The 12,657-nt window shown below is 41.5% G+C and overlaps 1 protein-coding gene across 1 annotated transcript in view; it reads left to right on the forward strand.

Moving 5' to 3' along the window:
* Positions 1–348: 348 nt before the first annotated feature.
* The window catches only part of ABCC3 (ATP binding cassette subfamily C member 3), a 39,071-nt gene continuing 26,762 nt past the window's right edge, over positions 349–12,657 (forward strand). The window contains exons 1-8 of the mRNA XM_067308632.1: positions 349–366; positions 1,587–1,721; positions 4,884–5,060; positions 6,830–6,955; positions 7,831–7,968; positions 9,696–9,821; positions 10,625–10,686; positions 11,892–12,023. Of these exons, the coding sequence (XP_067164733.1) occupies positions 349–366; positions 1,587–1,721; positions 4,884–5,060; positions 6,830–6,955; positions 7,831–7,968; positions 9,696–9,821; positions 10,625–10,686; positions 11,892–12,023 (914 nt within the window). The remainder of the gene's footprint in view (positions 367–1,586; positions 1,722–4,883; positions 5,061–6,829; positions 6,956–7,830; positions 7,969–9,695; positions 9,822–10,624; positions 10,687–11,891; positions 12,024–12,657) is intronic.

The following is a 12,657-nucleotide window of genomic DNA, read 5'->3' on the forward strand; positions in this document are numbered from 1 at the left end:
TTTAAAAATGATTACTAGAGTTTGTGCTGAAGAGTTTATAGGCAGGGAGGAGGACCTGCAAAAGAACTGAGAGAAAACCGAGAGAAAACCATCAGCATTTTTTTGCCAGGCTGTGCAGTGAAATTTATTGGCAGGATATCTACCACCTCTTTCAACAGAAGAAGGGTGGGAAGACTTCTCCTCAGCACTTAAATTCTCACTGTCAAGTTCTTTCACAAGAGATGCTGACTGGCAGGGAGGAGTTGTTACTTTCATTTATTCACTTCCCTGGCTTTTACTCTTCCTGTACACCTCCTGTGTCTGCTTTCCAGTTTCTTTTAATCTTAAATAACCTGTCCACTAGTGATAATGGGCAAAGAATCAATGGTATGGTGTATATTAACCTTGGATATTGTGTCAACGGCACTTGCACAGTGACCTTCACGTTCCTAGCAGATAAAGAATGAATTTGTATTTCCTTTGACTTTCACAATTCTTTTTACACTACAGTATTCTTAAAGGGAAATGTGTATTAATGCATCCATTCAATGACGATATTGCCCAAGGCTACAGCAGATATTATTAGCCCTCCCTAGGATTTGGAAGCCCCCCTTTGTAGGCGGCACGAGGGAGCAGTTCTGCAGTATTGGCTGTATGCCAAGTGAAAACAGTGCGAGGCACTTTTATTCTAAACTTCTGGAGTAGACAGGGGTTTGGTTAAGAGTTAAAACCAAAACCAGGACCACAACTGATCTTTCCCGGGGGGTTCTCTTAACATCATCCATGGGGTTTGGGAAAGGGATAGATAGGAATTTCCCTGCTGCTGTTTTGCAGCCTAGCTTTGGGCTTTGTTTGTTCCTATTTCTTTGAAAACTGTAAGGGATGATGTGCAAGAAACTCGAGTTACCTTGTGTTGTCCTCTCGTTTCCTTTATGGGCATCATCATTTTTAAGCATGGCCTTTTCAAAGGAGTTTTCTTTGCCAGAGGGGAAAGTGTGACAGAAAGTCACGTCTATTGAATGCCTCCCCTTAAATTAAGATCATGCATTTAAATCTGGTCATCTAAACTTAAGTCCTACTGCACCCCATGGGTTCTTGCTAGGAGGGCTGTGTTTATCCAAGGACTGTGACTAGAAAGATGGGTATGATTCAAAGCTGCTGCAAGGGGCAGTGTCAACGATGCTCTGGAATGGTCAGCAGAAAACCCCGCTAATCCATAGGCTGCAGTCTCCAGGGGATCCCTGCTCTGCTGTGAAGCTGTAACAAACACTTCTAGTCTCTTTTCCCATGGATGTTTTCATTGCATTTGGGTATTATTCCAAGGTTGAGCAAATCCTGTGGCCAGGGCATTCAGTACGTTGGATTGGTTTTCTAGCAGTGCTGCATCTCAGCAGCAGCCTCTCACATTGCCTGCAATGCTGCACCCAGAGAGATGCCGCTGCTCACGGATGGTTGCCATGAACTCTGCTAGCAGTTGGGGGGTGCCACGGAGCGCAGCGGGCGTCTGGGCTGGGCAGAGGGCACGGGGCTTTCTAATGGGCTCTTAGAGCACCTCTGCAAAAGGTGGCTGTTAATTATCACTCTAGACTTTGTTGCTTGTGGGGAAGCAAGCTGACAGCGATGTAGTAAGCCCAAAGAAAACTCTCGAAGCCAGACCGCCCAAGGTGCATGTGTTCATCGTCAGTCAGAATGGGATGCAGGAAGCATTTAAACTTGTTCTGCCTACCAGGACCAAATTCCGAGTATGGGAAGGCAAAGACAGATCAAGCAGGAGCTTTAAAGATATGAATCAAAGAGCTGCGTTGCCCCCGACCGTCGCTTCTTGTGTGTGTTCTCAGGGTTGGAGTTTCATTGCTTTACTGCTGAGCTGAAGGCAATTTAGTAACACTTAACAATGTTGGCTTGGTCCGAATAGATAGCATTGAGACTTTGCGACATATCCTGATTCAAAACGAGTTATTTAGAGTTGGAGCAGATGTTGGAATCTATCTTGTTAATGTGGTGAGCTATAGTACAGCCATGAACTGGAACTGCCAACACTCTGAAAATAGATCAAGTTCAGTAAAAAATGTGATAAGAAACAGCTTTCGTGTTCCCAGATGCAAATTTTGTAGCGTGGTCCCTGATACACACTGAATGGCACGGCAGCATTGTTCACTGCGGTGTCATAGAGAAGTTTTGGGGAGAGCAGTACTTTGTGTGGAATTACAATGCTAAATGCTCTGGGCGCTGTGTCTTCCAACAGGAACCCCTCTCGTCATGTTCAAGAACGGAAAGAGTCTGCTCTCAGAAAACACTGTTTCATTGTAAAGGGACCTTTTTGGAGAAACGGATCTGTTCCAGGAAAATTTGTTTATCTGGTCCAGGATGGAATTGGACCTGTGAAGGCATTACCAAAATAGCCAATAGTCAGGTCTGTTGCCTTGGATGTGAGATCCGAGTGCAAGTGTCTGCTTCAGTCCGGACCCCATTTCCCATGTGGTGTGCGAGTGTTGAAGTAGCGGGGCTGTTGTTGGTTGTCGAGTGGATGCTGCTTCTTGTACTTTTACGTAATTTTGGAAACATTCCACTTTCATTCTCAGGGATAATTCAACCATGTTTCAAAATCTTTTTGTGCTTCTTGGGACAGAATTTTTGTTTTCTGGCCAGCTGTATTTATAAGTTCAGAAATGCAAGTCCTTTGCCTTGTTTAAATAAGAGTTAATGAAAACCTTTAAATGGCTTGGCAGCCGTACAGTCTGTGTCTTGGATACAATAGTCAGCTTGTGCTCGGTCTGAAGTGAATGGACATCTGGGGCAGTTTCTAGGTGGCTGTCAGACAGAAAGCCATTTCTGGACAATTTGGTCTTACAGTCATAGGAAAGGTTTAAATTAGAGTGCTTTTTTTCCCATAAGTTTTCCCCTAAGTTAAACAAAATGCTCTTTTTATTTTGTGCTATTCTTCCTCACCTTTCCTTTTTCCAGTGTTTTCTCCAGCAAGCAAAAGGAGCAGGGGTGTAAACAGGCTCAAGATATTGCTAAACCACATGTAACGTAAAGAGAAAATGAACATTTTGTTGAATAAATGATAGTAGATAAGTTCCTGCTTTGGAGCTAAGGGACTCCACAGCTCCAAATGTCTAGAGGGCATCTCCTGCCCGCGGCAGGGTGGTTGCTGAGGAAGCTGATCAGGTTGGAGATGCTGAAATGTTTTCATGACCAGCCAAAAGTGGGTGCTCTTTAAATGTTATCTTCCTTTCAGCTGCCAGAGACATCCTCGTTGGAAGAAAACACAGAAATAGTTTGAAAATGAGGTTGGTTTAGTCTTGATCTTGTATTCAAATTGCAGTGTAATTGCCTCTATACCGTTGATTCATGACTGAAGTTGCCGCTAGATATGGAGAAACCAGTTTGAATAAATGGAAATGTTTTTATCCCCTTGTCCCACACTGGTTGCTAATGTCATACCTCAAATGGAGGGAGCCATTTCTCAGCTGGCCATGTGTGAACTCCTTGGCATTAAAGGGTGCAGCTCAGATGCAGCTAACGGGTTTGTGCCACCCTTCGCCACTTCCAAAGGTCTCTGCCATCCACACGTCATTTGTGCCAGAGCTGGGCAACAGAATTGTCATAGTTCAGCCAAACCAGATTGCAACCTGCCAAGTCTCGTAGTTTCATTATACTTCAGAGCATTCTTGTGTCTTACATGGGCTAGTCCTGTGATGTTTGTCCTTTCTGACAGGTCATGGCTGAGATCCAAAGACTGTAAGTGAATTGTGGCTCTTCGGTTCTCTTAAAATCATGTTACTTTCAGCATCCAGTCTTTTTTGCATTGGTAAAAATGTGGCTAGAAATACTTCTGAAGAATTTCATGTTTAGAGGAGTAGTCATTCATTTATAAGGGGTGGGGAGAAGTGGTTTGGTGTAACTGAAATATACTTCTATTGAGAGCTCGCATCCAAAAATAATTAGATACAAGTAAATGATTCTAGTACAGAGATAAGGTATCTGTGGTTCAGCTATGCCTTAGTTTTATCATGTTTGTTAATAATTGTACAACAAGATAATTTTACATTTCCTGCAAGTAAGTACTTATCTGCCACATTTGAGATGACACATCAGATGGTGACATGCAAGTTGTGAATTTCCAGTAGGTTTGATAAAAGAAGGTCCCTTTAACTATAATGAAATTTCTATTTTAGTCTGAACTTGTGTAACCATATGTTTGCACATGGTGCAGTCAAATCCTTAGGTAGAAGTTGCATGTGAGAGTCTTGGTGTCCAGGGCTGCAGATGGAAAGCATTGCTTGGAATGTTTGCAAGAAAACCCGTATTCCTCAGTGTGTGCAAAATGCATTCCTTTTACCTTTGTTTAGAGTAGGGGAGTAATTGCAGTTGGAGGCATGTGAGTAAGAAGGTCAAAATCTTGGTCACAAATGCAGGGGGGGTTTTCCAGGTCAACAGATGGTTGATCTAAATCTGATTGTTTTCTCCAATGTTTGACATGGTTGCTGGAGGAGTTCTCAAGTCTAGGATTTTGCCTCAAGAGCTTTGTTTAGCAGTTGTACTCCGGGCTGGGAATGCCTGAGAAATGCTGGAGTATCATCAGCTGCAACTCAGCCCTAGCAAAGACTAAGAAGCAGAATGGGTTCATCTGCTACAATATATAGGTCCAGCTCTGAGATACAGGAGGGCAGAAGCCTGTTTTAGGTTTTGCCCAGTATTTTTTTAACTACTCTTAGACCTTTTACTTTAGCAGGTTAACCACAAGTGGTCAACATTGGTATTTTTGGGAAGCCCTTGCTAAGGCCAAGTGATATTTGCTAACTCCAGCAGAATCTGGATATAACTTCTTCAAGCACATGTTCCAATTGGCAGAGCTGCTGCCTCTCTATTAATAAATACGTGTCTCATCTCTTTTCCAGGATTCTAATATTTCGATACACACTGATAATCCAGACCTGACACTGTGTTTCCAGAATACCGTCCTAGCATGGATCCCCAGCATTTATTTATGGACTGCCTTACCCTTTTATCTTCTCTATCTAAAGCACTATAAAAGAGGATACATCATACTTTCCATGCTGAGCAGGTTCAAGACGGTAAGATCTTTCTGCAATTCTCCACAAATAATGTGTAGTTTTGAGTTCATGGATGTTAGTTCAGTAGCAAAGCAAGTGCTACACTGGGGTTTAAATAAAATTCCCTCTGATTTCTGGGAGAACTGAAGAACTTACTTATAGGGAAGAACAAACATATACAGATTTCTGAGGTACTGAAGGATAGCTCATGTCTCAGGAAATCCGTAATCACTTCCACCAGAACTCTTGCTGATGGGCTTCTTGAACATGCTGTTTTCCTATGGCAACAGGTATATGTGGAAAGTGTAGCTTAAAGGGTAGGGCAGTATGATTTCCCTACAAATTTTCAAAACAATCCTCTCCCTCTTAGTCTGTAATTTTGGAAGCAAAAGCTGCCGTTAGGAATTTGAAGGCTAATGGCTGAATCAAGCGATATTAGAAAACTCTCATTTAAGATGAAATACAATAATGGGCTAGTTAAGTAGCTTTTAATTAAACACTTTGCATACAGATCAGGAACTGCCTTCTGAGATCCATTAAACCCAATAAGCCCCATCTATCATTTTTCCTCTCCTTCTTGTGTTAAATATAGGTATTGCCAGCTGTTACTTTCCCTCTTCTTCCCTGTCCCCAATGCACACACGTGGAGTTTGCATTATGATTTGATACACAAAAGGAGGAAAGGAAAGTAAGAAACAGCTGGTGGAGAGAGATTAAGACTTGTGGAAAGCCAGTGCAATGTCAATGATGTTGCTATTTTTATGAGTGAGATTGACACTGTTTTGCAATACTTGAGATTGGCAACGTGCAAAAGACCGTACAACCACTCCTCTGCCCCTCGAAGGGCAGTTTACTGTAGGACTGGCTTGAAAATGGTCAGACTTTGGTTTTAATCCTAACAGTTTTATGATTCTTTTTACCCATCTCCTTGTTCCCAAGTTATCGAAGCGTCATACTTCTCAAATTTTTCTTCCACAACCACAAAGACTGGGAACATTAAAAGGAATTTAAAAACTGCTGGAATTCTCATGTATTTGAAATGACTTGTGATGCAGAGAAAGTCAAATGATGTCAGGAAACTCGCAGTAAATTTTTTTTTGATCTGTGAGCACACCTTTCTGGGTCAAGAGAGGAGTTTATTGTTTTGCAGAAGGAAATTTAGCCCTTTGTCGAGCCAACGCCATGCTGCTTCACCCTTACTTAAGCTTTGGACCATTTAAATCTGCAAAACATAGACCTTAAGCTAGCTCTAGTGAAATTTTCGTCTCTTTGCAAAAGTAAGCACAGGAAGGTATTTTTTCCAGACCATTCTACCCACCTAATAGCTATGAGGTTTCATCCCCATCCTGTCCCTAAGAGATGGTTGGCTCTGGTTTATAAAAGGATACATCTGAAGAAAGCAAACAAGTCACTTGCTACAGGCCATGAGAGAACTGGGGTTATCCTGGAGCAAAATTCCAGGCTTCTGCTTCAGAGCATGTCTGTCTTTAATCTAGATGCCGTCTGTGTTTCAAATTAAAACCAAATAGTGTGGGCAAAAATGGTAAATAGATTGGTCTTTCTCCTGACTGTGTTTGCAACTCCCTTGCAAAATAGTCAAGACTGGATCGTTGGTTTGAGTGCAGTGGGATAGTTCCACTAGCCTAAGTTCAGCTGATCAACGTAGTAGTGTTGTTCTATGTACACAGCTTTGTCTTGCTGGAAATCTGTGAATTATAACTGTTTTGCTAGCTCTGGTTGCCCTGGAGATGAGTTCACCAAATGCTCTTTCTGTTTGACTCTATTTTCAGGTGTTGGGTGTCCTGCTGTGGGGTGTGAGCTGGGCAGATCTCTTCTACTCTTTCCATGAGGTCCTGCAAAGCAGAACTGTGCCACCGGTCTACTTTGTAACTCCCCTGATCGTTGGCATCACAGTGGTTAGTAGCCGTTTCTGTTTATTATGACTAAGAGGAATAGCTCTTACTTACGTGGATAAAGGGGGAAGCCAGTTCTTTTGCATTCATTGCCTTATCCTGTACTCTTTCAACTGAATGGTTAGTACTTGGAGAACTGAAACAAATTTTGCTTACTGAAGAGGCCTCAAATCTCTCATGTAGCTTCAGCTATGTATGTCTTATATCTTTATAATAGAGAGGTTGTTCTGCCTCCCAGCTTACTACCAGCCATTTCTCCAGGCTTGTGACCCAGGTGTGGAGAGAATTTGGGTATGACTTTGCTTAAGCTGGGAGATATGATAGCGCACAGCTTGTGCATTGTTCGGTGTTGCATTGGACTTTGTCAAACAGCATCTCTTATCTAGTGGTTATTCCTCTGCAAAGCAGAAACAAAATTGCTTTGCCCAAGATGCCAAACAGGCTCAGGGCTGTTGTGTGAAAAATGAAACGTTAAAACTTGCCCATTGAGCTTTTAATGCTCTATGTAAGAGATTTTTTTCTTTTTAATGCTGTTTTCTAGACAAGTTGTGATCGTCCATCTGGACAAGAGAAACATCATCTCCTAAAGCTGTTTAAAATGCTTGTAGCTAATATGTCCTGGGTACTAAATTTGGTTTAAAAATGAGTTTCCAGAGCAGAGACTCTGAAAACAGTAAAAACAAATTGCTTGGTAAAGCTGTTCCCTGCTTCCCTTAGATAGAGGAAGTTCTGCTGTTGGCTTTTGTGTGAAGGGGCCTCATTTCAAAGTGCTCCTGTTATCAATGATGACTGCAGCAGCTGCCAACGGAAAGCGCGACTAAGGGGGGGGACAGCGAGGTGGGATTGTGTTCACGTGTTCCTGTATTTACTCTCCACAGCTCTTAGCTACGTTACTTATTCAGTACGAAAGGCTGAGAGGAGTGCAGTCCTCTGGAGTACTCATTATCTTCTGGTTTTTGTCTGTGCTCTGCGCCGTGGGGCCTTTCCGGTCCAAGATCATGACTACCACAGCACAGGTAACCTCCCATCCTTGTTAGCGCTTGGAGAACAGGAAATGTAGCATTAACATGTCTTTGAAGGGAATGAATCACCTAGTTTGGAGTCAAGTCTGAACCTGGCTTTTGCCAGAGAGAAGGCAAAGTGTGGCTACCTTGCCTTGACTCAGACTTGTTTAACTTGAAAGGAGCTGGGATTTCTCATGCAATGTATAAAAACAGATTTTGCTTAGCCCAAGGCTATACTGAAAACCTGATAGATATCTGAAGGCTTGTAGCAAGACTGTATGTTAGAATGGACTCTTCAGCTCCCCTCGCTTTGGCTGCCCCCTTTCCCTACCATGCTTGAATAAAGATGGGTAGTGATCAGAGACAACGTGGTTTAATACCTAATGTCCCTTTCTAGCTCAGGCAGCTTGGCCACATTATACAACTCCATAGACTCTCCTTAGTCAGTGCCTGATTTTGTGAGGACAGTATTTTGACTCCTACTGTGGCTGTAAATAGAGGAAAGAAAGGTTAGAGGGAGAGGAGAGAAACCTGGATGTTATGATTCCTGTTTGAGAACATAGCAGGTTCTCCCACGGTAAGAAAGTTGCTGTGTTTTTCACTGGAAGAAATTTTGCTATTACGAAGTAGGGCAAAGCAGGTTGCTTCACTGATTAGTTCATCAAAGGCTGGGAGTGAAAAACAGTATTTGAAAAACATTAATGTGATAGCTTCGCATCAGTGAAATCAGTGTTGATTCTGTCTGGTGATTTCTTTTCTATTTTTTTTATAACTATTAGCAGCATTATCCTTTTACCATGGATCTTGCTATGCCAGGCTGTTATAAAGGTTCCAGCAGAGCCTGAATTAAACCCTAAATGACAGTCTGTGCTGTGCTCCTTCAGAAAATAGCTGCAATCATGATAAGATTGTCTTGTACACAATTTGATGTCAATTTAAAGTACACTACCAAAGAATAAGTACCAATATTAAGCTATCAGTGATTGAATCCTAAAGCAACTTAAAATTACGGGCACAGAGCCTTAGAATGGGTGTGGGCAATGCTGCTTTTGCTCTTGCAGCTTCCAAGGACCAAATACTCTCTTTCTCCTGCTCTTAAGGATTAAACATTTTATGTCACCGATGAGAGCACTCACAAATACATTAGGGTATAAAAGAACTGTATAAGGGACATACTCTTCACAGCAAGAAGCTTTAAGTCAACCACAGACTTAGATGAGCAGGAAAGGAAATCTCCCTAGAGCAGGTTGTACTGTAGTTATTCACTGCAATGTTTTCTTGCAGCTTCTTCTGGAAGCATTTCACGCTGACTGCTGTCAGTGACAAAAGATACTAAACCAAATGGATGTTCTCTGATCCGGGCTGACAATTCCTATGCTAAAGACATGATCTTGCAAGAACCCCTGGAGGTGATTTGAAAGGATGTCATGTAGCCCTGATTCCAGAGGGTGTCTGTGTGCAGCAAAGATGCATAAGCACTTTGATGTCGACAGGAGTTAATCAAAAGCTTGGAGATGAGCGTGTTCTTAGGCACTTTATTGAGTATGTGCCTACATTTGTAAGGTAATTCCTGCTAGGAGCTACTCTGCAGTATTGAACTGTAGAGGGAGAAAGGAATTGCCAAAAGGAAGCTGGAAACATCAGGGTGTAGAGGAAGAAAAAAAAAAAAAAGGAGTGATGAAAACAGCCATTTACTCTGTGTGTTTGTTTTGTTTTGTTTTTTCTCTCCCCACCCCCAGGGCCAGGTAAATGACAGGTTCAGGTTTACCACGTTTTACATCTACTTTGCCTTGATAATCATTGAGTTGATCCTTTCATGTTTTAAAGAAAAGCCTCCATTTTTTTCTCCTGTTAATACAGATCCTGTAAGTATTTTTACTTTACTTTATTTGCATTTTACAGACTTGTCATGTTTTGAGAGCTCCACTGAGAATACTCAGCAGTGAAACTAGCTTTGGACTGTCACTGAGACTGCAGCTGTGACAGTGACCCCATTAAGAAACACTGGGGTATGGGGATTAATATTTGGATCTGGAGCCTTTTTGCATTATACGTGCCATCAGTAATGACTGAAAGCTGTGTATTAAAAGCAACTCTCCTACTTGCTGCTTCACAGCAATTTAAATTGCATTTATGAAAATTAAAGTGTAGTATTAATTATTCCAACAGGGGTTTTTGGAGGAGGTGGCCTTCTACTTGCTTAACATTCACTTAGAATTGGCTAAAGTCTGTCAGGGTTGACTCAATAAACCATTCTATATATATTGAGAATAGATATGGAAAAACATTAATAACAGAAGATATCAGTGGTGCCACAATTTAAATTTCTCCAGTTCATAAAATGATCTTTATAATTGAATTTATGTTTGAACTGAGCTGAGAGAGAAGTCGAGTTCATTTCTTAAATGAACATTTCAGAAACTTTAGAATGACATTTCACTTTATGTAAGTATGATTTAAAGGCAATATGTGCAGCAATTGTTAAAGAATAAAGAGAGTTCTGTATGAGATAGGAAATGAAGGAAAGAAATTTTATGTGCTGTTAGGACATAGACGCATACATTACTCTCAGTATACCAATACTGATCAAAGTAGACTGTGTTCTTATTAAAGTAATAGTAAATGTCTTGCTCCAAATAATACATATTTTTTTCTATTTTTACCATAGAATCCATGTCCAGAGTTAACTTCAGGCTTTCTCTCCAGATTGACGTTTTGGTGGTTTACCAGGTGAGCTTCCCTTTTCAAGCTGTTGGGCAGCTGACAGCCCCAAACTCTACTTGGGGTATGTGTTGTGCAGGATTACCCAGGACACGGAGTCTTTTCCCTGCAGGTAGTCGATGCTGGATCTTTCACCCACAGGGGTGTCAGCACTTTTAGCAGTTGCATTTTTACAAGCAGCTTTCAGAGCACTCATACCATCCAAACTACCTCTCAGAAAAGTAGTGGCAACAACCGTGGCAGGACCAACAGGATATGCAGTCTGGTGGTGCTTACCGTGGGCTGGAATGTAACCTGAAACATGATGTAAGAGCGTGTTGCACAACGAGATTAATATTGGCAACCTTTCACCCACCCGAGGATGCATTTTGTTTCCTGTTGAGGTTTTTGGGTGAATGCTTTTTATAAAGAGCTTTTCTGTGCAAGAGGGAAAGTGAATTGGATCATTTGGGCAAGTGGTTACTACCAACTGACACTGCTGTTGTACAGTATGTGTATTAAAGGTGCAAACTTGAGATTGGGGTTTCTTTCACTCCGTGCTAAAGAAGTGGGATGGCTGTGAAAGGTCATGTTAAGACCCATTTTTTTCCATAATTGTTGAGGGTTTTGAGATCTTCATTCTTCCATCCATGTAACTTTATTACCATGATAATAACCCCATAAAGCTCTTTGCAGTGAGAGAGTGAGATCTTCCTAAACTCCAGTGATTTTGAATGTTCAGTTTCCATGTAGAGATTAATGGCAACTAGGTATTTGTGTCCCTTGACAAAATTTCATTTCCGGTTGAGGAATAGTTTTCATTTCAATGATACTTTTCATTTATTTGGGGAGAGAAATCTGATTTTCCTTTAACTTCTGTGAGCTTCACTTTTGTATTTCATTCAGCTCTGACAGTTAGTTCAGATAGGCTTAGTTGTTTTCACTTCTAAACACCTCACTGTTTTCATGTAACAGCACAGTTTTATTCAAACACTTATTGTCCTTTTTTCTTAAGTGATGTTTTCAGTAAAATGTATGCAATCTAAACTACATGGCATCCTTTCCTTAATTCCGAAATTGAAGATAAGGAACAAAGAGAAATGGAGATGTAATTATTGTTCTTTCTGTAGAGATGTATCTTCTTGCTTTTGTTAGCTAAATAGTCCCAGAGTTACTAGTAGTGCCTTAAGTGCTATTAGCCAAACTGAGTTGTGCTGGTTTTTTTCCATATGCAGCATGGCAATTCTTGGTTACAAGAGGCCCCTTGAAGATAAAGATTTATGGTCTCTGAATGAAGATGACACTTCAAAAATTATTGTACAGCAACTGAGTAAGGAGTGGGACAGAGAAAAAGCAGAGTGGAAACAGTAAGTGTGTGAACATGCAGCAAATGGTGCTTGATCTCCGAGTCGTTTCAACACTAATGAGCTGTTCTTCCCTGAAAATGAGCCAGCTAAAAATGGCACCAACCTCTTTAACCCATCTGTTTTTCGTTAATATTAACAGTCAGATTTGCTTACTTTAATATGTCTAGGCAGAGGCAAGCGGGAGCCCCCTGGGTCTTGTGTACCACCTACATGCTTTTAGCTAGGTGCCGAAGGCTTGTCTGTGTGGGCAGCTAGTGCCTTTTGCCATTATGGAGAAGGGCTAAAGATGTGGAAGCAGAAGGGAATGAGTTGGATTGGGGAAAACGAACAGCTTTCATCACTGGGCGGGTAAATGTCGAACACCGTAATTGCATCCCTGCTGGGCATGTTCAAACACAGCTTTTAGGCACCATAAGAAATCAGAAGGAATTCCTGATCATCCCCATCATGAGGTTTTGGCCTAACGCTAATTTTAGCCGTAAGGTTCTTAGCATTGAGCAACTCTTCACTTCCTCGCAATAAGGATATGAAACTACCACCAACATGTGTGTGGGGGGGGAATTTCTTAAGATCATCCAAGTTTAAGAGCTGAGATCTTACTCCTGTTGCCTGGGAACTTAGCAGCAAAATTCCC

Source organism: Apteryx mantelli, chromosome 19, assembly GCF_036417845.1.
Source record: "Apteryx mantelli isolate bAptMan1 chromosome 19, bAptMan1.hap1, whole genome shotgun sequence".
Lineage (NCBI taxonomy): Eukaryota > Metazoa > Chordata > Aves > Apterygiformes > Apterygidae > Apteryx > Apteryx mantelli.